The following is a 24754-nucleotide window of genomic DNA, read 5'->3' on the forward strand; positions in this document are numbered from 1 at the left end:
CTCTCTCTCTCTCTCTCCTTTTGTGTCTCTTTACTTTACCTTAGATTCTTGTACTCTTCTCTAGTAACATATTGATGATCTTCTTATGAACCTTTTCGGGAAGTTAGAAATCTATGATGCCAATTTTTCCCAATTTATAAGAATCAGTTATATTTTCGAAGTTAATTTCCCTCAAAATTTGTTATGATTCAATACTCGAATTCGAACGGATTTTTTTTTCTACAGAATAGTTCAGTTTTAATCATATCAATACATACTTGTTCCATTTTTTAATTTAAACTCTCATTGATACAAATTTTAATCAGGAAGTTTGATGCTTAAAAGTAAACGCAATCGTATCGCACGTTGATCACGTCCTCTTGAGGAAGACAAATAAAATGAGAGTCAATCGCTGTGAAAATAAAATGGAAGAGCGAGGCAGAAGGCAGAGAGATAAATAAATAGAGTAGTTGAAAAGTAGAAAGAGAAGCAGAGAGTAATAGCAGGCGAAAAACAATTAAAAAAAAAAGGTGGTCGAAGAAAGATCAATCTATGCTACTTACGGGGACACATCGGTTGTCTATATAAGTTCATTTTCAAAGTATCTTCCTATAGTAACAGAAAGACATTTAATTTACTTAAAGATTGATAAATTTAATGGTATATCTTAAATATTAATATTGAAGCCGAATGTACTCGTGACATGATTAGACGAGTAGAGAATTTTCAGTGTTAGATATTACGTACTTGGACTGGAAGCAAAAACCTATATATACAGATTATTTGCTATATTTGTAAAATTAACCTCAAAATAGTCGCATGGTACTATGGGACAATACTTTTAGAACACCCTGTACATATAATAGTAGGCAAAGTTGAGTAGTGAGCGAGAAATAGCAACTAGTATTGTTTGACTGTTTCACGTACCCTGTATTCGGATGCTGCTAGTTCTCCAATAGTTTCCGCACAATCGGTCATATTTGCCAGTTCGCAGTGAAAATGTTTAGCGCGCTACAATCGACTAATTGGCCGCTCGAAAGTTCATTTCCAGTCGCTCTCATGATTACCATCGTTCGCACTCGCGACGCGTATTCATTCGCGTTCACCTCCATCCATTAGAATCCATTAAATCCACTAGATTCCACTAGTATTCAACATATAATTACTATATTATACATATAGTTTAGTCAAGCGATCAGTTCTCAAAAGACTATCCTCCACTCTCGACATTTTTATAGCGCACACTATTTCGCATGCTCCATTTTCATACATACACGATTGCCGCATGAAACTCATGTACGAATTGCATTCTCTTGCGTCTCTTACTTTTTTCTTTTTGCTTTTCGCTTCTTTGAGGCGTGTTGATCTTGCGTGCCACGTTGTTTTCGTTCGAGTTCAGGGAGGTCAAGTGTTTTCTCAAATTTGACCCTCACTCTGCAATCTCTTTTGTGTTCGGACAAAGTCAAGGTTTACCTCTTTTGGATTTTAGATCGATAATGATAACACTTAACCGGTTTATAAAAGGAAGACAAGTGTGCCTCCTTTGTCGTTCGAATGACAACAACAATTTTTGTATTATGCCAAAGTTGCATCCGTGTATCTTGTAACGAAATCCCCGTTCGAAATGACGGATTGACAAGAACGAGATGAAATCGTGAACTGGCTTCGTACCGTTTTTTGCATAGACTCCTATTACTTGTTACGATCAAATATATTTATTGAACAAACGATGTTTATAGCTATAATGAATCAGGAGCTCATCATTAATTACATTGATACTTGGATTTTGATGAAAATCATTCGAGGTAAATAGAGCTCCACGTGGATAATTTATAAAATTCCTTATCGCGTCGTCTGTCAAGTTTCGAACGAGGATATACGTGGACGTGATAACGTGCAAAAGATGTGTGATATACGGAACGAAGAAAGACTCGTGGTTCCCGCATCCACAGCATCCACTGTCGTGGCAAGTAAGCAACGACGGACAGAAAATAATCGGTCACATGATACTGCGCAAGTCGGCTGGTTCCGGAAGCAGCAGCAGTATCCTAGGCCTGAAAGTTGTCGGTGGAAAGTTATTGGAGAACGGCTCGAGGGGAGCACTCATTGAGAAGGTGAAAAAGGGCAGTACGGCTGATATCGAAGGACAACTAAGACCCGGTAAGACGGACCACGATTAGCTCGCGACCCTCGAAACCGCATCGATTTCTACTGTCATCATCCTTTTAGGCGACGAAGTCATCGAGTGGAATGGTCGTTCACTTCAAGGCAAGAGCTTTCAGGAAGTCTACGATATCATCGCTGAATCGAGACAGGAGCCACGGGTCGAACTGATTGTCTCGAGGAATCTTACGGGCTCTTCGACGGTTCATATCGCAGCACCAGCTTCTACGATTGACACTGTCGCTCCTGCAGCTGCGAGACGCCTCACTGCTGCCCAGACGCAATGGCGACAAAAACATGAGCCCATCGGAACTACTCAACAGCTTCATCACAAAGGTATACAGTTATCTACGTCATTCAACTGTCCCCTTCACCTATTTAATAGCTATTCCTTTCTAAATAGCACAAGAATCTGTCAGATACATTTGGGAAAATTACTTCTCAAACATTTCTTATATTAAAGATGTGTTGTTCTATGTTTCTGTAGGACTACAAATATCTTGAATTTTGTATTAAAATAACTTTGAAAAGTGTCCAGAATATTAAACTGTTAGGACCTGGAATACGTTATATTTACTTTAATGAAATATTAGTATTAGTAATTATCACATAATATTTTCTTTAGTAGTATTTCCTTATATTCCTCTTTACCACGTCCGTCTTTACCTTGCTCCCTTACTGTATTAGATAGCTGTCTTCTGAGAGGACGAAAAGAATATGTTCGACGACGAAAAAAATATATCTCCAAAAAATATTAATTGTATGTCCTTAGTAACGTACTATACATGGAGAAATGAATATCCGATGTTATAATGTTTCATAAAATCATTGGTGGAAGTTGGAGCACTGAAGATAAGAGTATAAAGACATATGGAAATTTATTAGTACTCGAAATTCCCATATGACGATACACACTCTGCAGTGTGGAAAACAAGCAAACATATACTTGTATCCAATTAGAATAATATCTAGCTTTTTGTTTCTTCACTGCAGCCATTGCACTCTGATATATTGTGGCCGATATTCAGTTGTAAGAAAAATATTTTATGATTAACACAGTTCAATGGAAAGGAAGCGTCACAAAAAAGCTTTTCAATTAAAAGTCAAAATACTGTCTAATCCGAGTACGTCCTAGTACTTATAATTATTACAGTTTACAAATATTTATGCAATAAATATAAGTGTGTACGTCATAGTGTCGAACCTGATGTGTAATACAACATTAGCATTCGCAATATCACATAATGTCAAAGTAATTTCAGAAATATCTTAAATATTAATTGCTATGTGAAATTTGCCGTCTCACTTCCACCACTGCTATTTCACAATGATACCAATTTTATGTCAGTTATGTTCAGGATGGTTTTATCAATTAATCCAAGCCTTATTTTCATAGTCATTCTACTGTAGGAGGAACGAATGTACATATGCTATTCATTAAACTGTTCCTTTATTCGTTTATCATCGGATACTCTTTTTAGGACACAATTGATGAAAAATTTAATACAGTGACTTAAAACTGGCTTTTTAATTCATAATGTAGCATGTTAAGAAGCTCATCTGCTTGCTAGTGTCACGTAGCAAGAAATTCATGAATTACTGAAATTTGATATAAAAGTTTTACTGAAATACACCATATGCAGTTTGCATATGGTGTATACAGGCTATTTCGAGATCCACAGAAAACATTCATGCCCAATTGCAATGTGTGCGATGAAACAGTTATTGCAAAATACAGTAAATTACACAACACAGAATTGCAACACTGTAATTATATAGATGCATCTACAAATTAGACAAATTACATTCAGCTTATATAAATAATTCCATAAACACTTGAGGAGGAGTTTTCTATATAAACAATTGAATGTAATTTATAAACGCAATACCCATAAATCATAAATTATCATTATGCACTTGTAAAATTTGGAGATGCTCCTTTGTTTTTAGTAAATCCTATACTTTATTAAACCATATCAGCCCATTGTAATGTTACAGCGTTAATGATAATATGTCATTTTTCGTATTCCAGGTCTTAAGAAATGTATATTATGGGGTAGGCCTCATTAATAATTCTCTTGATTATATCCCAGTTCAAAGTTTGTTTCCAGCCAATTTGACTCAACCGAACCGGACATTACCGAACTTGACCAGACTAATTTTTTACAGCAAACACCTAATCCGAAGACTTGCTACTTTAGCTATTATCGATAATGTAATAAAGTAGAAAGTAGCTTGTAGTGTGATTGCACCCTCACTATCAGCATTATAGTTTTATGGGAGCAACAACTTTCTCAAATTTCTTCGACAGATCTTTCTCTCTCTGTGCATATGCATATCCATACGTGTATATGCGTGCGTATTTTATAACTTTCACTGAATTTCAACCAATCCGCATTATACGTATGTGTGTACCTATTATATGTATCTTATTCTTAGCATTGCTGTGACTATTGAATCTAAAGAACTTGAATCTGTGACTAAAGAATCAGTCACCTTCTTAAAAGGTAAAGTCTACATATCATACAGAAAAATTTCGTCGGTTTTTTCATTACCGTGTGAAATCTTGTGGTTATTTGTGAAAACACAGGCTGATACGTACATGTTTATGTATATACAAGTTATCTGTTTTATCAATTAACTGGACATTATTGTAGAAAACACATTTCATGATGTCAATGTAATTATGAAATTTCTGGACTCCGATCAATTTCAATTCCAGGATAACATAGATATGCAGAAATTTTTAGGCATGTACACGGAGAGAGTTTTCTAGTAATTATTGGCTTGGAATGCGTGGTCAAAATTACCCATGATCCTTGTAAGACTGAGACGTGACGGTAAGGTAGGTAGTTTTTACCGGCAGCGTACCAATTATTACTTACACAAAATAGTAAAAATCAACGATTGATATTTACTACGATTTTGTGGTAAAATTTGCATGCTCCATGTCATGATTGTTGGGGAAAAAACTGCACTAATCGTATAAAGTGGACAGAACAAGGCGACGTAGTCGTCTGTAGAGGTAATAATTTATGATGGGGCAGCAGTTTAAGCCCTGATGACTTGTGCGCGACTGGTACGTCTGCCAATAGGGGGAGTCAGCCATAAAGGAAAGCAAAGAAAGGAAGGACTCTTGCGCGCTCCTATATATTAAAATTTTCCCGAAAGTGACCGACCATTTAGCATAAACATGAAATACTGTTCTACAGTAAAAAAATAAAGACAGTCCATTCCAGTGCTTGGTTTAAATTTTTTTTCAAAATCAACTGATTTTAAATTATAAAATTTTTCGTATATTTACCAAATATCACAATTTTACCATGCATTTTACGCCGCATTACACTTTAATTGTTACTAGAAAATAATCTTCATATCGGCTTTATGACTTTCATTGATATATGTCGAATCACGATACGTAACGTTCAAATTTTATATTATTTATACAACAGAAGCATTTAAAGGTAAACTTACATATAATAATTTATTTGAATGAGAAAATATAAAAAATTGGTTATAGGTATTATTCCAAGACGATAATGTATTGTGTTTACTGCAGAATGAAATTTTAGGGCAAATAGATGTGTTTTGAGACACAAACGCATTAAATTATGCGGTTAAATATTGTGCATTCGCCATCGCAAAAAGAAATTAATATCACCAGCGTGAAACTCTGAAACCGGAAGTATTGAATATCAATAAAGTTAGTGTTCCACCTAACTTAGTTTTTTCCTGTAAACTTAAATCCGATCGTTGAACCAATTCATCCAGATTTTTAGATATGGACATACATCAATTTCTTGGATATTTGCGCACACTTCATTTTATGACTGAAAATTTTAGTCATTTTCATTAGCCATTTTTTTACTTAAGAAGTGTTTCTGTGTCATTTATACTCGAAACTTAGTTCGCCGTGAGAATTTCAACTCAGTTGGTGGAATGCTCCGTTTGAAATTTTATATCATAGTACTATATTCAGATTCGCGGCTCTTCCGCTGGTAAATCTATAAGGACGGTCCCCAAAACAGCCACTTGTCCTCAATATAGAAACTTCGTAAATGAAATCGTCCTCAAAGTATCTCTTAGCAACAAATACAAAAATGTATAAAATTCAAAAATATAATTATATATACACACATTTTTTGAAACTGGAAGTGCCACGCATCTGAACATGGTAACTATCTTTATCCGAAACCCGATTTCTTATGTAAATTTTATCCCGATATATTCAGCTGTTCGTTTGAAATTTTGAATATAAGCTATTGCGATCGCACGTGTACACACACACACTTATCCATTTCTTGCAATGGTGACTCCATAAAAGAAAAGTCTTGAAAAAGAGCATCAAAAAGAAAAGGGGAAGGAGAGAGGATACATTTACCTGTACATAGGAGTGCATAATTGGATTTCTGTACAGTACGATATAGATGTAGCTATGTGATATTTCATAAAGAACTGCAATTATTTAGCTACCCCAATAGCTTTTTTGTTTTTACATTAATTGACTTTTGCCTTATTAACATACCCAAAAACTGAAATATAATATCAAAGTAATAGATCTAACTCATTGATCAATGATCAGATTGATCCGTAAAGATGGTATGTTTGAAATTTGTCTACTTAATGGTATTACTCTTATGAATACTGTTTGCACTTTATAGCCAGATTCACCTTTAATAATATATGTCCGTGTGATAAAACCTAGAAGTATTTACAATTTTATTTTAACTCAACTGCATAACTTAAAAACTGATATTAAGTTCGCTACTAGCTTTTCCCTTCTAACAATTTTCAAAGTAAAGTTCAATTCCACATTGACGTTACTCTTAATTTGTGTGCTTCGAAAGACCATTCTTGAATGATATTCTAAATAGTTCATGTATATAATATATTGGGTTGGCATGAAAGTAATGAGACACTCTAGAAAACTTTACACTTGTCCTTTTTTAATTAATTAATTAATTAATTTTTTTGTAGACCATATTCTTTTGTATATACCCACAGAGCGGAAGTATCTAGAATATTCTACACCATACTAAAATATGGTCAAAAACAATTAATTTAAAAAAGGACATGTGTCGAGTTTTCTAAAGTGTCTCATTACTTTCATGCCAACCCAATACCTGATGTCGAAATCCATATTCGTTATATCTGTTTGAAATCCCTGACTATATGTTTCACCTTAATAATAACCTCATCTTACAATTAATGGTATACCACTCATATCCGACTCCTGTTTCAATAAGGTTCGACATATTTTGAGATTGCAATCAAATTACATAATGTATTTATTACTATTTTACAATACAATATTAATGTTCAGAAGTTTGGAATCCGAAAACTGATCTGACCGAACCGGATTTGATTAAATGAAATCAAATCAGGTCGGATGAGAATCGGATAAGAATCCAATGAATGAGTTCCCAGTATGAATGTAGCGATCGTTACAGAGCTTTACGACGCGCGGAGAGAGAAACCATCGGTTTTAGTAACGTCCCCCGGATCTCCAGATCGTCATGCTCATGGAAGAACGGGACACGGTGCACGACAACCAACCGGAAACGCAAACGTCGGTGGTCAGCTTCAAATGAAGTTAGGCTTTGACTCGGCGGCTCTTCAGCTGATTGTCGTTCCCGTATGTGCGGCAGGTCTGACCCCTCGAACCAATGGTCAAGCAAGGAATCCCTACGCCAAGATATTCCTACTTCCAGATAAAAGGTGAGTTTATTCTTGAAAAAAAAGTCAGTTTATCATTAAGAAAAATATCTTTAGCTTATAATGTAGCATGGCTATCATCGAGTACCTTAATGCAGCATTAACACTGCAATGCGCTTTGACATAAACTATCAAACGTGGAATTATCTCTTAAGCGTCATGAGAGCAAGCGAAAATAAAAAGAAATCGAATCCAGACTTAAAGTATTTCTTTGGCTAGTGCATTTGGCTCAGATGCCAGATTTCATGAATTACATCCATCTAGCAGGAAACTGTATTCCGTACATTATCGCGTGTCTGGATTTTCTCCCTCTTATGTCCGATTGTTTGGCTAAAATACAACTAACCATTCTGAGGACCTGCTGAAGAAGTAGAGAAGTATAGTCCATCCACAAGTGATATAGCTTTCGAGCGGGCGATCTTATAAGTTTTAAGGTAAATGAGGCCCCTAGGCGGGATCTTCCAACTGCATATTGAAAAGACCACCGATGTGGCCAAGGCTTGGTTTTTAAAAAATCTATTGATAGGATTCGACATCTCTGATAGAATTTTATTGATTTCCAAAAATTGATAATTGTTTGAATTTAATACAGAATTGTATGCCACTGGGCGTCATTACTTTAAAGGCTTCCAGCTGATATCATGGAAGTTTCATAAAGTCTAATTAAAACATTGATTGAAAAAATCTAATTTTTCAATGTCATACGAAACGTTCATGTCGAATTTATTTTTAAATTTTTCAATCCATTCTTATAATAAAATTGGAAAAAATGTTCTAAATTCGATTTTAGAATTTTCATTATCATAATCTAATGACGATTGTTAATCGCTTTACTTTCATGTACTATTGCATACGTCCTATATATTATTTTACATCTCTAACAACTGCGTTTACAGTGAAAAATCGAAGCGGCGAACGAAAACTCTTGCAAATACGAACGATCCGAGGTGGAATCAGACTTTCGTTTACAACGGGATACGAAGATCCGAGCTAAGACAAAGAGCTCTTGAGGTCACAGTCTGGGACTATGTGAAGTATGGTGCAAATGACTTCTTGGGGGAAGTTATACTGGAACTCGCTATGTCAGCTCTCGACGAAGAACCAGAGTGGCACTTTCTCAACGCACATGAGGAACATAGGCATACAGGGTACGACTACTATTCTTCAATTGGCCCCCCATTTTTTAAATATATTTATCTGTTTTGCAACAAGACAAATTGATTTTTTTCGTTGGTGGCTTTTTTGCATTTATAACAACATGGATTTATTAACATCTACACATTTTCCTGATGATCTGATAACTTATTTTTATACGAGCGAATACCGCTGAATGTGATACAAATTTTTCTCTTTTCGTTGACCTCTTGATAGGCACCATCAGGAACCTTCGGACGACATGGTAATAACGACACCTGTAGATTGTCATCTGAGTCCACCTTCAACGACATCCAGGTTAAGTGATTCAGATACATCTGAATGTGACATCACTGACTGTGACGTCTCCAGGGAACAAAGAAGAACCGCTGACGGGGCCAGTATAAGCAGCATTGGTAGCTCTTCCAGGTATGCCGTACTGGGTTTTTAGGCCAAATTGACTTAAAATAAAAATCAAGAAATCTTCGAAAAATTTACTTCACTCTGCAAAGAAAATTCTCTTTGGAATATTCATATAACATAACATCTTGATAAATTATAGCTCAAGAATCAATTGAAACATAAGAGAGTAAGACGTCGTATTATCGAATCACGGTACCACAAATTTCGATTTTCAAATGAAAAAATAAAAACAACATGGGTAATGTCTTAGGCATCGATTGACGTAGTACTAACATCCCGCTGGTAGGCGATGCAATCAATGAGAAATCTTCACCGACAACATCAGCACAGATAGTACAAATGTCCCAAGCATCCTTATAATGAAAAACGTCACATGCTGAAGATTTCAATTCATATATACCTTAAAGAACGTACTTGGGACTTAGTGCGAGTATTTCACAAGCAAAGCCACCCTATTGTGACAAGATAAGAAAGGAAAAGGCAGACGGCGTAACACGGATTGAATAGAAATTCTTCGCTCAAGTGTAGCCATCGGTATATCTCGAAGAAATCTGACTTCAGATATTTCATGTGCACTTAAATCAACACAATGTTCATTTTAATTTGTATCGACGATCGTGCCATAATGATTTCCAACCGTATCTCAATAATTGTAAACGGAGTTTATTAACCATGTGTGCACTTGAGAAGTGATCGATAAACACTGATTAATTTTGTTTACCACTTGTGCACTGGAACCATGTCACAGTATTTTATAGCGCTCATATTGCATATGTACAATTGCACAAAAAATCATACATATTCTATAAAAAAAATGATTTATGTATATTTTTTGAGATGCAAAACATGCATGCAATATGTTATAAAACTCATAGACAAAATAAATTAGTCTTCCATACTATTATATTCGTACTAAAACTTTAAAATAATTATTTTGCACTCAACTTCTCGCAGAGAGAGGTAACTTAATCTTTGAAAGGGGTATGTATACGTTTTTGTACAACTGTATATCGGCTGGCACGCTTAAGCTAAGAATGTCTATCAATAGTTCGTGTTATTCATATTTTCATGATTTGAAACTCAAGATGGCGCCCCGAGCCTGTTTAGGCTAGAGTTCCTCTAGTAAGAGTCCGGCCAACAGTGGGGCTTGTTAGTGATTGGCTCCGCCATATTATGGGCTCTTTTCGAAATAGAATGGTGTGTGTGAATACGTATATGGGAGAGATTCGCATTGTGTAGTGTGGGTAGTGTTAAGCCCTGTAGGGCGGGTTGCCTGTAGTTGGCGCGAAACTCGACCGGTCTGGCGCAATGTCATGGTGGCGCCAGGCAAGCCCTTCATATAGCGTCCTTTCCGGGTGTTGGCCGGACTCTTACTAGAGGGACTCTATTTTAGGCCATTCCAAAGACTTGGGGCTGCAGCAAAATCATATTCCAAGAAAATTCATGATAATCATGAATTACTCGATTTTTACGCATAAATATTTATCAAATTAACGGTACAACGTCATTTATATTGCACTTTTATCAGAGACTATTGTGAAATAAAGAAGAAATCCCATAGCGTTTACTTCATACGAAGTACAATCTGTTATGAAAGTATTCAATCAGATTTTTTATATAAAAATGTCAAACTAATGATTTTATGATTTATAAGTTAGGTTATGTGATGTGTTTCGTTAACACTAGAAAATTTAAAAAGCGAATAATTCACGATCATCGTGTAATCACTAATATTTTATAGGCCCTTAAACACTTAATAACATTAGATATTATTGTTTGCGTACGATTTTTTATATAAAATTTTGTTCAATCTAATAAGTAGCCTTCACCCTCATAACCCTAAAATTTATGATATTCACAAGCTTACATTAAGTACATCTTTACCAAAACGTAACATTGTCGTTTGGTGAGGTGGATTAAATTATTAAAGACGGAAATTAGTAAGCTGAGTAATGATACCATCATTTCAATGCCAAAAAAAACAGTATTAATGAATTACATGTGTAATATAAAATGAATAAATCAATGTTATTGGTTTATTCTGTTTAATTGTCGAGCAGTGGAAATGTAGTGTAGTATTTCAGTGGTGTTTCGTTTTCAAAATGCATAAACAAACGAATCTAATATATCACATTTCAAAGAGAACATTTCTGAATTTTTCTAACTTGTATGAGAGTAGTTCATTTACTTAAAATCCCATAAAGTTAGACCTTTCAAGCTTGAATTATTAATATTAAGTATATAGTCGTTGCAATGCTTTGCTCAAAAATGAACACATTGCCTTCTTGTTATCCGGTTACTGGTTTGGCCCCGCCTCGTTAATTTTTAAGAAATACGCTTAACGAGTTTAAGGATCTATCGCATGATCGCGACAATGAGTTCATGCGAGTAGACAAATACGACATACAGTCCACAAACACAGTATTTCGAGCAGCCAATTGGAAAGTAAGACTTTCTGTCTATGGACAAAGTACTGGTTGACAGATGATTCCACATATGTAACAGATTCGTTAGAGAAAAACAGATGATGATGACGCGACCTACAAAATGCATCGAAATATCTATGAGTTTAATATACTTATACTTTTGAGGAGAGTCATACAATTTTACACGTCGGAAACATAATTGAAAGTAATCAAATTGATCATATACCATTGTCGTATGTAATATAGAATAGAAAAACAGCAGATGATACTTGTACATACCAAGTAATTTTTGTGTACATACCAGATGCATATTATAAGTAACTTTTTTTTCTTAAAGAGGGAAATCTTGTTAGTCTAATTTGCATTCGGATGAAAAGCATTATAATATATAAAGTCAAGCTATTAATAATTGTCGAATTCTTCAGCACTAGTGAAAACGTATTTATTATTTAGCATGATTATTATATTTACGGATATAGAAAAGGAAACTCTCTAACAGAGATTATTGTCTGTGCTGAAGTTGATGTGTAGATGGCGCTGGATTGACATTGCAAGCAATATTATTACAAATTTCCAAATATTTCATGTAAAGCTCATCATGAACCAAAGCTCCACAGTCAGTATTGTATCAGGAATGTCAAAGACTGGGTTATGATGGTTTTTGGTGTAAAAGAAAATAATTATCGATTCTGTTTATGATAAAACCGACAGTCAAATACCTATCATAAACGATCCGCTCAAAAAGTACAATAAGGGCAAGCACTTTCAAGATGAAAATACTCTGTTCCTTCTCCCTAAAAAGCAGTTCAAATAAGTAGACCAACAGAAAAGTTACATATGAACAATGACCGATGCAACAACAATACGATTATTACAAGTAAAATAGGAATTAACCACAACTTTACATTCTAGAGTCAAACCCTAAATTAATTTCAAAATACTAGTAAAAAGTGAGTTATGATGTTCTTGAGAACACAGCTAAGTTTAAATTGGAAATCAATATCAGTTGCAGTAAATTCACTTACAACTAATGCCATAAGTTTCTCTTATTTTCACATAACGTGGAATACGTAAGAATACTTTTGAATTTTTCACAAAGACAATGCAACAATAAATTAAATAATTAATTACATTTCAAGACTATATATACATATAATAAAACTTGCTTCCTCCCTTACTCATTCTAACTTGAAAAGCTCGTATACACTCTGCTTAAATTGAAGTTTCTGAAACTGGCACGAGGGGTGTGGCCTCGACAGCTGGACGTCTTCGTGGTCCTCCGGAGGATCATCGCGACGGTTAGAGCATAGACTACGGTATTCCTTGCCAAAATTTTCTAACATGGAGAATCGGTAAAAGGACTCGGCATAAAATCGCAGTCTCTTGTCTTCGTCTTATGGCTCTGTCATTCTGACGTAAGCCTATACTCTATCGCAACTAACAAGACGGAGAACGCGAACAAGAGAAAGCAAGTGGGAGAAGGAAAGTGCAAGAGAGATGGATTGTCGTAGCGAGCGAATGAAGATAGTAAAGGGAGTAAAAGGGAGCGAGGAAAGAGGGTTAGGAAGACCAAAGAGGATGAGGAGCGGAGTTATAAGGTTGGGCAACAAGCCAACTGACATGCCAGTTGGCCTGCAACCATCGTTGGCTGCGGAGCCATCCCTATACCATTTCTGAATTAATATTTCGGCAATGACATCCGATCGTTACTAGTGAGTGTACCGTGGTTCAATGATACCCGTGTTTATTACATCATTGCATTATCTCATTCGCATAATCCTAACAAAACTTCAAGCTGCTTCACAGTAGCCCTTTTTTTCTATTCCATATTCAATGCTTTCATCAATTGTACTTACATTAATGTTTCGCGTAACTCAATATACTTAAAACGCCTAACAATTATACAATTATTAAGTTTGTCTATTAGTTGTAATTTTTCATAATTTCATAAGAGTTCGAAAAACGAATGTACATACAGTGAATCTAAAATACCAAATGGATCTATAAGCCAGGCTAAAATTTGAAATAGTTGATTTCTGCATAAAGTGATGTATTTATACAAATATAGTTAATATATTTGAAATTTTATGCTTGCTACTGTTATTATCGTAATTGGTGCAATATTTGATAAATTTAACAGTATTAATTACAGCAACGAAGAATTATAAGCGCTTCAATGTATGTTATACTTCCTGTGACTATTATTATGCATTGTTTTGCAGAAATAATAATAATAATAGTAACAGTAATAAGACATTTTTTTCTGCGAAGTATATGTTACATTTATTCTTTCTTTTATTCATTCTTTGGTAATAGTATACACCTTTTTTTTGTAAAAAAAAGACAAATTTTCTTAACTCGTTCAGATTCCGACTTACTTTAAGAAGAAATCAACTGAAAATCATTTTGAAACATTCATCAGATAAATTCGTTACATATATATACATCGGTGTGTTGAAAAATAAATAAAATTATTTTTTTTCAACGTTTAGGCATGCAGTTGCACAAAGCTGGGTCTACATTATGCAAACAGTGCAAAGACACACGAACGGATGTGTAAAATTGTATTGTAGTCACGTTCATTGGCATAGTGTAGATCTCGCTTAACAATTTAGCATTGCCATCTGATTACAGTATCTATATATATATATACATATGTAAATTTTATTCTAATCACTCCTGCGATACGGATGTCCACGAAATGCGCAGTAAATGTGTGAATCACAAACATATAGGAAAACGATGTAAAAAGAAAATAGGAGTTCGATATATATATATGTATATTACAAATAGGGTGATCGGGAAGTAGCAAAAGTCAATGACAGAATTGAGATTTACATGAAAAATTAAAAGATTACCGTTACGTATTTCCTGGTAAAAATTCGAAATGTGCCAACGTGTGGCAATGGCATGATAGCAGATGTTCTTTGGTGTATAAAATTCTGCAAAAATCATGTTTCGTGTATAGGACCCTAATGCTAAGGTGCTTTACTCCATATTATGCAATTCTATCTAATACCCCAAATTATGTCTTTAAATGCCCCAAACGGTCAAATCAACGTAATACACAAGTTATACCTAATTGTATGATTTTATCAGTTCTGAATACTTAATGATGCTGGAAAAAGCAGTTGATGTATACACGAATGGAGTAGATTAAAAACGAATTTCTTGAAGCTAAAATATTTATGCGTGTAAAAGTAAATAAGAAAGAATATCTATAATGTATTAGAAAATATGCGAAATAAGTGGTTACGATTCGTTAAGGCAGAGAATGAGGGCTACCACGTGAACTCTTTCTGTAATAATTATATACTTTAAATTCTTTTAATTTTTGGATTTTATTTTCATGAATGAATTATTCTAAAGCACGTGTTTTTTAATTTTTCAAGTACAATCCGATCTCGTTATTGATGTCTGCGACTTTCCGAACACCCTGTATATGCGCATGAGCAATAAGGCCTTGTTCGCACATATTCTCGAAGGCATATCGACTAACACATATGTACGTTTAATAACTGGCCGCATCTTCTAATGGGATTAGCTAAAGGGTTTCTTTGGTGCACTGATAGATGCATCGTGGTGCGATGTGGCATCAGCTAGTATCGTTTATTATTAACGTAATCGAGGTCGTGAAAATGTTATCTTGCGAATTTACTTGGCATGATAAATGAGCAGATTGTTATACACAGAATTGGGCGTATCTATACTGTGCACACATTTCCTGCGTATAACGTGTATGGGGCATGCATTGGTAAATTGTAAGCGTGACGCAATTTTGTAGTCGCGACACTCGAGATTCTCGTAATTTTAATCATTGTTTTGTTATTATTTTTAGGTTTCATAATATGTCGTCCAATTATAAGCGGTACGACAACTTTCAAATTCTACTTTTTCATGAATCATCAATTCACGAAAGACATCGATCACATTTTCATGGTACCGTTTTTCAAATGGAATTAACCAATGACTTTTAAAAACAGGATTATTAGTTAACTTCATTTGAATTCTACACGGTGTAAAAGTGACCGCTGATCGACAAGCATTCAATGTTTCACCTTTGATTGTGAAACGTTAAAATCATTTTTTTAAACGTCACATGTCAGAACATTAAGTTTACAAAATCGAGGGTCACAAAACATAGTTCAGTGGTAGCCCGGGGTGTACAAATCATCAATAAGATAAAACCGATGTCATATTATAATAATTTCTTTAAAAGCAGCTACCATTTTTTCGCTCATTCTCAGCTTACCGCATCTGTTCGAAGATCTAATTTTATCGTATAAACGATAGGAAGTGCATAATTGGCGCTATTTATTACAATTGTGTCATAATGGAAATATGTAGAGGGATTTAGTTAGATATAGTCACTTCATTCCTTCCCGGCTAACGTTCATTCACTTTTACTCGCATTTCTTGTTCTCATTCAACTTCTATTTAGGTAGTCCCATATTTTATTTATATCAGGAATCTGATTTTTTATTGGTATTAAATTCTGATTTTACTTAATATTCTCAGTTACTATTCTCAATAAAACGGATTCGAATTTTTGCATTCAATATTTCGCCACCAGACTCCATCGAATTTTTTGATACGGATTTATGCACTGCAATGAATCAATGCAAATGGTGGAAATTTTTACATTTATATGTAACACATTGGCATCAAGGATAAAACCATATTTATTGACGTTTATTGTGATACTAATACTTGTCAATTGTTTGTGTAGACCTGATTATAATGCGTCTGACAAATACATGTAACGGTGTAATATTGTATGGTGTTACAAAAACATCTTTCAAAATGGAAAAGAGGTAATTGTTTGTATTTGGAGGATTAAGCTTAGATTTATTGATGATCTCAGTTCCGACTAGTCAATGATCTACATAATTCGAATGAAAAAAAAACTATGAAAATGATTATAATATGCAATTCTTCTTGCGATATGTATTATATTTTTTGACTTGCTAGATGAAGTATTTCTTGTAAATAGGCGATGACCTATTCTGAAATTTTATAGACAGTAAGAGGTGCTATAGGACCTTCTTTTGTTCAATTTTCTTCCACTTTTATTTTCAAATCACTCTTAAAGCCATGAAATGCTAACTTATTTATTTTATTATATTTTTTTCGCAATATGGATACATTTAATTATTGGAAATACGATAAAATCAATAATACGTGCTCTTAACTATCTACCTCTTTTATAAGTTATATATTAAATATATCAGTTTAATTTACACATATATCACTTTGGAAAACCCGAATGATGTTATAAGCCGTATGAGAATCAATATTTTAATTTATTTAAAAAGATTGTTTGGTGCATCTTAAAGAAAATTAAGTTTTTAACAAGATTTCTGGCTATGTATCATTTCGAAAATCGTTTAACGACCAAAGAAAATTTATATTTTTTAATATTATAAAGACTTCTATTATATATTTTTAGATTCAAAATGTTATACTAACTTAGCAATCAATTAGCCATCCCAAACGTGTAATACTTATGTTTATATCCGTAATAATATTTCACATGATATTTTAGTAATTCACAAAGTAACCATGCTGTGCATAAGCTTCCTAGTAGAAGTCTTCTTTCGCAAATCTAGGGCCTGCCTAAGTTCCAACCTTGCTACTAGTATTCTGCTAGCTCGAACTGCTGTATATAAAAGTGTTCAGAAAGAAACTGCTTTTTCCCCTTTGCATCAAACGTCATCTAAACTACATCAACTACTAGAAATAGAAATGTAGAATCTTTGTGAAGGTTTATAGGTAAACTGTCAATTTCCCAGCCTATTAGCTGTCATTTGGGTCTCTTTGTTTTTCAGTTTAAAAAAGTAAATACATGGAGTTATTATTACTTGAACGTATCAAGCATACATTATTAACTTATTAAAATACATAGAACAAGAATTCAAAACAGTTGCAAGTAATGCGTTATATGATCTTTCAAATAAGCTCAGTAAGAATAATACTTAATTCAGGATTAAATGATGCCCACAAAATATTTTAATATAGACACAGATTATCTAATAATCCACAATCACTTTTTAAACTGGTTTTTGTGACAAGTAAAAAATTCAAAGAAGTAATTTGATGATTGACTTTGAACAGTTACTATAAATATTGTGAAGTTGTTCACTGCTTAACGATCGTTTTGTGTAGTTCGTCTATTTTCACCATGGTATACTTTAACGATACAAATATATTCTTTGCGTTGTATTAGTTCACAAATGAGGTAATATTACGCATATCATGCCTGTATTTGGTTTGAATTTCGTAAACCGTTAGATTATTCAGCGATGCTATTATCTTAATTTTTTTTATAATAGCAATGATAGTTAAAATTTCTCCCCAAAGCATTAATATTAGTACGCTTTACTATTCTCTAATGGTAACTATATTAGCTTCCAATTTATAGAACGTGTGTCTTTTTGACACAGCCACATGAAACATGGAAGTATGTTTTATGTAATCGCCAAGCCAAAAAATGTTTATGTGCGTGCATACGTAAATACGTCTTCATAGAAAATTTCTGGTAAATCTTGGTCTCAATTAGGTTCAAGTATATTTCGTTTTTAAACCAGCAAGTTCGGGAAATTTGTTTCAGTTGCGATGACAAATGTACTAGATGCGATTGCATAGTTTCTGTACTTGTGGCACAAAGTAAATATATTTATCACAAGGAACTGATGTCAGGATACTTTAAACATTTTATTGCTATAACGACTAAAATTATCATATTCAATTGACGAATAAAATATATACAGGGTGTTCTGAAACTACCTGACCCGGTGGGTATGGCGGTGTTCGGGAGGCTTCACTGATCACGAAAATGATCTTTTTTTTATCCGGAAGGTCATAGTTTTTAAATGGGAGCAGGTCAAAGTTGACCAATCAGCGGGAGGCGTCAAGAGAAACCTAGGCACCTACGAACTCTGAGTTTTCTTCCCTCGCTTTTGTTTCTCGGTGGCTTCGGGCAGGATGACGTCAGCCGAAGACATGCTTATTGGAAACAAGAAACAAGAAACAAGCCACCGAAAAACAAAAGCGAGGGAAGAAAACTCAGAGTTCGTAGGTGCCTAGGTTTCTCTTGACGCCTCCCGCTGATTGGTCAACTTTGACCTGCTCCCATTTAAAAACTATGACCTTCCGGATAAAAAAAAGATCATTTTCGTGATCAGTGAAGCCTCCCGAACACCGCCATACCCACCGGGTCAGGTAGTTTCAGAACACCCTGTATATATTTTATTCGTCAATTGAATATGATAATTTTAGTCGTTATAGCAATAAAATGTTTAAAGTATCCTGACATCAGTTCCTTGTGATTAACCTGTATATTTTTACAGATTCCAAAAAATATTTTTAGCACATTGGACGTATTACAAAGTATGATGTTCATAATTTCGGACTGACATATACATTGTAACGTGAATATTTATTGGCGTGAAAACCTGAGTCGCGGAAGAAACAAAATATCCCGTCACAAATTCTCGAATTCTCGCGAGAGCAACAATCGAGACTATAACCGGCAAAAGACCTGGGCGCGAGATATTCTCTAGGAATACCCATTTCACGAATCAAGATATCCGATAACCGCTCTCACGACAACTCGATTGACAACACACTAGCTCAGCCTGTTCACCCTGAAACAGCAAGGATAGCGGGGCGGGGATCTTTGATTGGGAGTTCGCAAAATCACGAAAAGTCACAGAGCCGAATTTCAACCAATTATAACAAAGCCCTTTTTATTAGGATATAAATAAAACAATAAGTGCAGAAGGGTAGACCGCTCGATAGGTAAGTCCCCCATTACGTGAAATACTCGGGTACGGAAGAACAAAGTTTTGCACTACAATATGGACAATATGAATAACGGGAGTGATATGCCGAAAATCGGTCGCGTATAGATTACAAGAAAAATAGTACTTGTCGTGTAAGAATCGTACGATAGCCCTAGCCACCGTACTACATAGGCGTAGCTAATAGCGCATCCTTCACGGACCGATAGCCCTAAAGTTGGAATATTACGATAGCACTATTACTAGAAAACGCTATGCAACGGCATATCACAGTATTTCGAAATTTGAACAGAATACAGCACAGAGATAACAGTACTAAGACAATGGTGAATAAAACTAATATTCGCGAGAATGAAATAAATAAGAAACAGGTTAATTTACAGAGTCTTAATTCTTTCAAATAATCGAAGCAAAGTAAGACGATAGCAAATATATACTAAGGTACGTCTTGATATTGAGAAGCAATAACGATACGTAGGCTCAGTGGCCACACTCCAGGATCCAGAAAATCACTCTATTAGAACGCAATAATACTAATCTAAATTATACACTTCTTCGTTACAATAGTAAGAGAGACTATAACCACGGAATTTTCCCGATTACGAAAATAGTCTCGAATCAGAAGGATTCGAGAATGATAACAGAGGGCAAGATTGCCGGAAAAATTCCACGTTATTCGAACCTCAGAATTCACCGGTATTAAGCGAATTTGCAAGGCATCTATTCACCACCACGGACAGCTGGGCGTTCTGTCTGCTCTCCGCTCCGTCCGTAATGTCCCGTTATAAGTGAAGTTAAGATACAAAAAGAGTGTCAGTTTATACAAGATACTAGAAATTTTAGTAGGATCCATGGAGTGTGTTGCCGTGATGGTGTTTAGAGTGCGTGGCGGTAATCCGTCACGCCTAATAACGCGAGAGCTACCCTTGAAATGTGACGGCAAATTTTGCCACGTCCAACATGTATGCTATTTTATACATATAAATAAAATAAGATTTGGAGTTTGGATAAAATAATTGCTTTTCGAAATCTACATGCCTTGCCTTTATTCAAAATTAGCTTCTGCTCGCGACTTCGTCCGCGTTTTTCCGACTTGCTTTAGATTTTAGCTTTCTGCTGAGCCCCCCTTTGACATAAATCTTTGAAGGCCCATTTCCTTATGAATTGAAACGTAAATAAGTCCCCTCATAGTGAAACTGATGTCCTGCCTCAACTGTAACCTAGGTTATTCCTGAAGATTAGATTTATCAATCAGGAAAAGAGTAACGTATGTTTTGAGGTAACGTATATGTATATGTATACATATAGGAACGTACGAACTTCTTCGTTTATATATTTGTATGTATATTTGTTGTTGGGTGATACTTTGGGGACGATTTCATTTAGGAAGTCGCTATTTTGAGGACAAGTGGCTGTTTTGTGGACCGTCCTCAAAGATTTTCCAGTGTAATGACTGTTTTGAGGACCATAAAGCTGTCTGACCAAATTTGTTTATATTTTTTTCAATGTTAGGCAACCAGTATTTTTTATGGGTTTAGAAATGTTTCGTTAGGTTAGATTAGGTCAGAACTCCAGTGCTATGATGTCCCAAGGTGGTAGTTTAAAAAAAAAATATTGACTTGCTATTGTGAACGCCCCTTGATTTTCCGTATCCCCAAAATATCTCTTTGACAAACATATATATAGGTATAGATAGATACAAAATTAAAACCTATATTTTACAAATAGCAGTTTGATCATCCCTTCGAATCAGTGACGAAATAGGTGCCAAAACCTTATAAAGAAAATGAAACTGTTTTGCGTAATTCATAAAATTACTTCAATAAATTCTGAATGCCTAACGTAGTCCTATTGAATTTCTCGATATCAGATAATTATTTAACATGACTGAACCAATTATATATTCTTATTTAAAGCTTTTATTTTAGATCATAAGACTTGAACAGCATAAGAGGAGCAATATTATTTAAATATAACTTCTTGTTGCAAAAGAAGATGACACTTTAAAAATCTGATTTTAACATTTTAACTTTTAGAAAATGGTCAATTTTTATTAAAATTTCAGTTAATACCATCTTCCTTACGGATTAGTTTCTTTTAACGTTTCAACGATGTGGCTCTGTATTTTGTGAGTTTTAGTACAATGAAACATTGTAACTCTAGTTTTAATGACATTCATCTACTTAAATTCACGACATAATGATTTGCCAAGTGAAATTCTGACAAAGCCTTTAAAATTCCTACGTGAACTTTTCATTATTTCACATTTCCTAATTAAATTAATGATTAGTTCAAGCACTGAAAATACCAGTCATATCAAATTGTTGAAAGAGTACTTGAGCCTCTTCACCCAATTTATATTGATGGTACTTGTTATTCATATTGCGAAAATCAAAAGATGCTACGCGTTTCGTATATGATTATTATGTTTTACCAATTACAACATAGATAAGAAGACTTTAAAAAAGCAAACAGAGGTCAGGATTCTTATCAACATAATATGTGCGATTAAACGTGAATGCGTTGAAAAGCGGGGAGGATTCATAGCTTTTTTAGAAAAGTTCGAGCAATGACGAGCGATCTTCGACTGGTTTCTAATAGTTCAACTTGTTAGACGAGAGATTTGGTAAAAGAATGCACGCCAATAGAAATGAATATAAAATAATATAGTCTAATAAAAGGGAAAAAGAGAATTAAAGTGGACATAAGATTAAGGAACCAGCCGCGGATCGGTAACCGTCGGCCTATCATTAGCGCAAGATCATAGCACTCGACCCATTTAAAGAGTAAGCGACACTGCAATCACTAATTGGGAAAAAATGAACTCTTGCTGGAGCAGCCACTATTCCAGCCCGCCGCCCGAGAGGGAGTTGGGTGTTGACGGGGAACATCGCAGTCGCAGGGACATGTCTCCACAGGGACGTAAAAGAGCAGCACTCATGATTTCCCGAGATCAACCCAGCAGCGTTTCTGGCTATCAGCATTGCCGGAAGGTACGTACGTTATAATATATATGTATAACAAAATTAAAGTAGTTCGACCGATACCTCGAAATCCAATACAATTTTTAAATCACCTTCTGACAATTCTCTTTTATAGGAGGATTCACATCGTGGGATGATGAGTCACAGATCGCATAGTGCTGCCCCCATGGACTCGCCGAGTATTCACTATCGTGGAAGGCCACAGAGTCCAACTGGACATCGTTCTCTTTCACCACCAGAACACAGGTCGATTCCTTACTCCCACGGATATGTGCCCACCAGGTTGGTCCCTTCAGTCGTTTTGATTGTTTATGCGGTAGAAGAACATCTTATGGGGGTTCAGAAATATTATTTTCGTTGACATTCTTGTCGTTCTTTTCTTCTTTTCGCGTTATCCTTCTTACTGGCTTTTTTCTCTACCAAACTTACACTGCCTCGATCTGTAGCTTCACTTATTATTGTGGAATTTTTCAAGGGATTGAATTTCATTAAAATGCTAATAATTTACCTCGAATTACATTATACGCGTTCGTAATGGTTCCTAGTTGTATTCCGTAAGAAAACAGTGAAGTAGATGAAAAAAAAAAAAAATACGGAGATCTTTTAAATTCTGATATTATTTCAATTAAGTTAGTTTATATTGTAATTTTTGTTCAGATTTGGATCCCGATCAGCTACAGCGACGCCGACCGGTTCACCAAAGAAACGGCAGCTACCCCAGATTCCCGCAAATCTTCATGCGGCCCTTAAAGTCAGAGTTGCTCAGGATTTAGAAGAAAGGACGCGGTTCATTAAGCATCGAAATAGACAGGTGCACACTACGTATAGGAGCACTGGTATGGGAGGTAAGATCTTTGTACGTTTCTCTCTTCGTTTAATCGACAATTAAGAAACTAGCTCCTGCTACGCCTAGCAAGTCTCCAATTACATTACAATTAAAACGTAACTTGAAAATATTCATTTTTTTATAACTCATAGTTATTGGTCAACATTCGTTCCACTCTCAAGGGTTTCGTAACACTTTATGGATCATGTGACAGGCTGCAAGAAAACTGAAAAATCATGTGTTGAATGACAACTACGCAAATAATTTCTTATTGGTCTGAAAGTATAATAAAGTTATCGAATATCACGATATAATTAATAATGAAATGATAACGTTACTCATGTCGAAAGTAGAAAACTATTTTGAGCTTCTAAAACACTCATTTCTTTAATTTCTTCGTTTGTCGACTGAATCGTAACTCCAGTTTGAGTCCACAAGATCCTACAGGAAGGACTTGGAGATGTAATACTAAGTTTGACAACGGCTCCTAATACTGACAGAGACCCGTTGATTCTACAAAATTGTTACACACTCCATTTTAGACTACATTGTTCTACGTTCTTAAATTTTTAAGTGAAGATTGCCGTTCACACCTATATGCTTGGTGTTGTTCGAAATTTCGTATATTCTAAGGCTCGCATCTCGCTCTGGATGTTTTGTATTGAAATCCCTAGTCAGAATCTCTCGGAATAAACAAGATTTAATATTTTAGTTTTGAAATGGGATATAGTGGAACAAAATAAAGTTTATAAATTTCGATTTAGAGCCTGAACCCTTCGAAAACGGTCTTATCTACCATATCCAGACTCTAAACTCAATTTAATCATTGTGATTCAATAAGGATCAGTGATTGGCGATGTAAAAGTTGATCAAATAATTTATGAGTTATGACATTTAACTTTTTAGTTGGACCAATTTAATCAGCAAAATTTATTGACAGGTTGGGAGAGACACTACAGTGGGCTTTCGGATTCGGATCTTCCTTCTATGGGACACGATCCCTTGTCCTTGTCACATAGTCATGCCCACAGAATGCGCAGACCTCGAAGAGGGCATCTCAGTCCTGACAAAGATGTTCTCGGCGACCTGGGTGACTCAGACATGGAAAGCATCGCCTCAGTCACGAGTAGTGCCTTCAGTACACAGTCAGAAAGACCACGTGGTTCACGGGGACTGATGTGAGTATCGATCGTTACTTATTCCGATACTAGTTTTAAATCTTGACTCAAATCAGTTATTCTTAAAGACATATGATAGGCCGCGTTAACTTTATAACAACACTCGCAATAGTATAGTGCGCCC

At 35.0% G+C, this 24754-nt stretch overlaps 1 protein-coding gene across 20 annotated transcripts in view; it reads left to right on the forward strand.

Annotated features, from left to right (window-relative positions):
- Positions 1-24754, forward strand: part of LOC107268132 (regulating synaptic membrane exocytosis protein 2) — a 100235-nt gene that overhangs the window by 53872 nt on the left and 21609 nt on the right. For 12 of the 20 annotated variants that reach the window (XR_003059804.1, XM_025085414.1, XM_025085416.1 and 9 more), the window contains 10 exons: positions 1932-2139; positions 2209-2478; positions 7581-7860; positions 8754-9005; positions 9229-9420; positions 15679-15708; positions 22482-22635; positions 22742-22908; positions 23284-23471; positions 24393-24630. Coding sequence is in view for 19 of the 20 variants with exons in the window: in XM_025085414.1 (XP_024941182.1) it covers positions 1932-2139; positions 2209-2478; positions 7581-7860; positions 8754-9005; positions 9229-9420; positions 15679-15708; positions 22482-22635; positions 22742-22908; positions 23284-23471; positions 24393-24630 (1979 nt within the window). In the remaining variant the exon portion in view is untranslated. Of the gene's footprint in view, positions 1-1841; positions 2140-2208; positions 2479-7580; positions 7861-8753; positions 9006-9228; positions 9421-15678; positions 15709-22481; positions 22636-22741; positions 22909-23283; positions 23472-24392; positions 24631-24754 lie in introns of all 20 variants that reach the window. The other 8 variants (XM_025085410.1, XM_025085417.1, XM_015740588.2 and 5 more) reach the window with 6 other exon arrangements.

Source organism: Cephus cinctus, unplaced genomic scaffold (assembly GCF_000341935.2).
Source record: "Cephus cinctus unplaced genomic scaffold, Ccin1 Ccin1_scaffold0475, whole genome shotgun sequence".
Classification (NCBI taxonomy): domain Eukaryota; kingdom Metazoa; phylum Arthropoda; class Insecta; order Hymenoptera; family Cephidae; genus Cephus; species Cephus cinctus.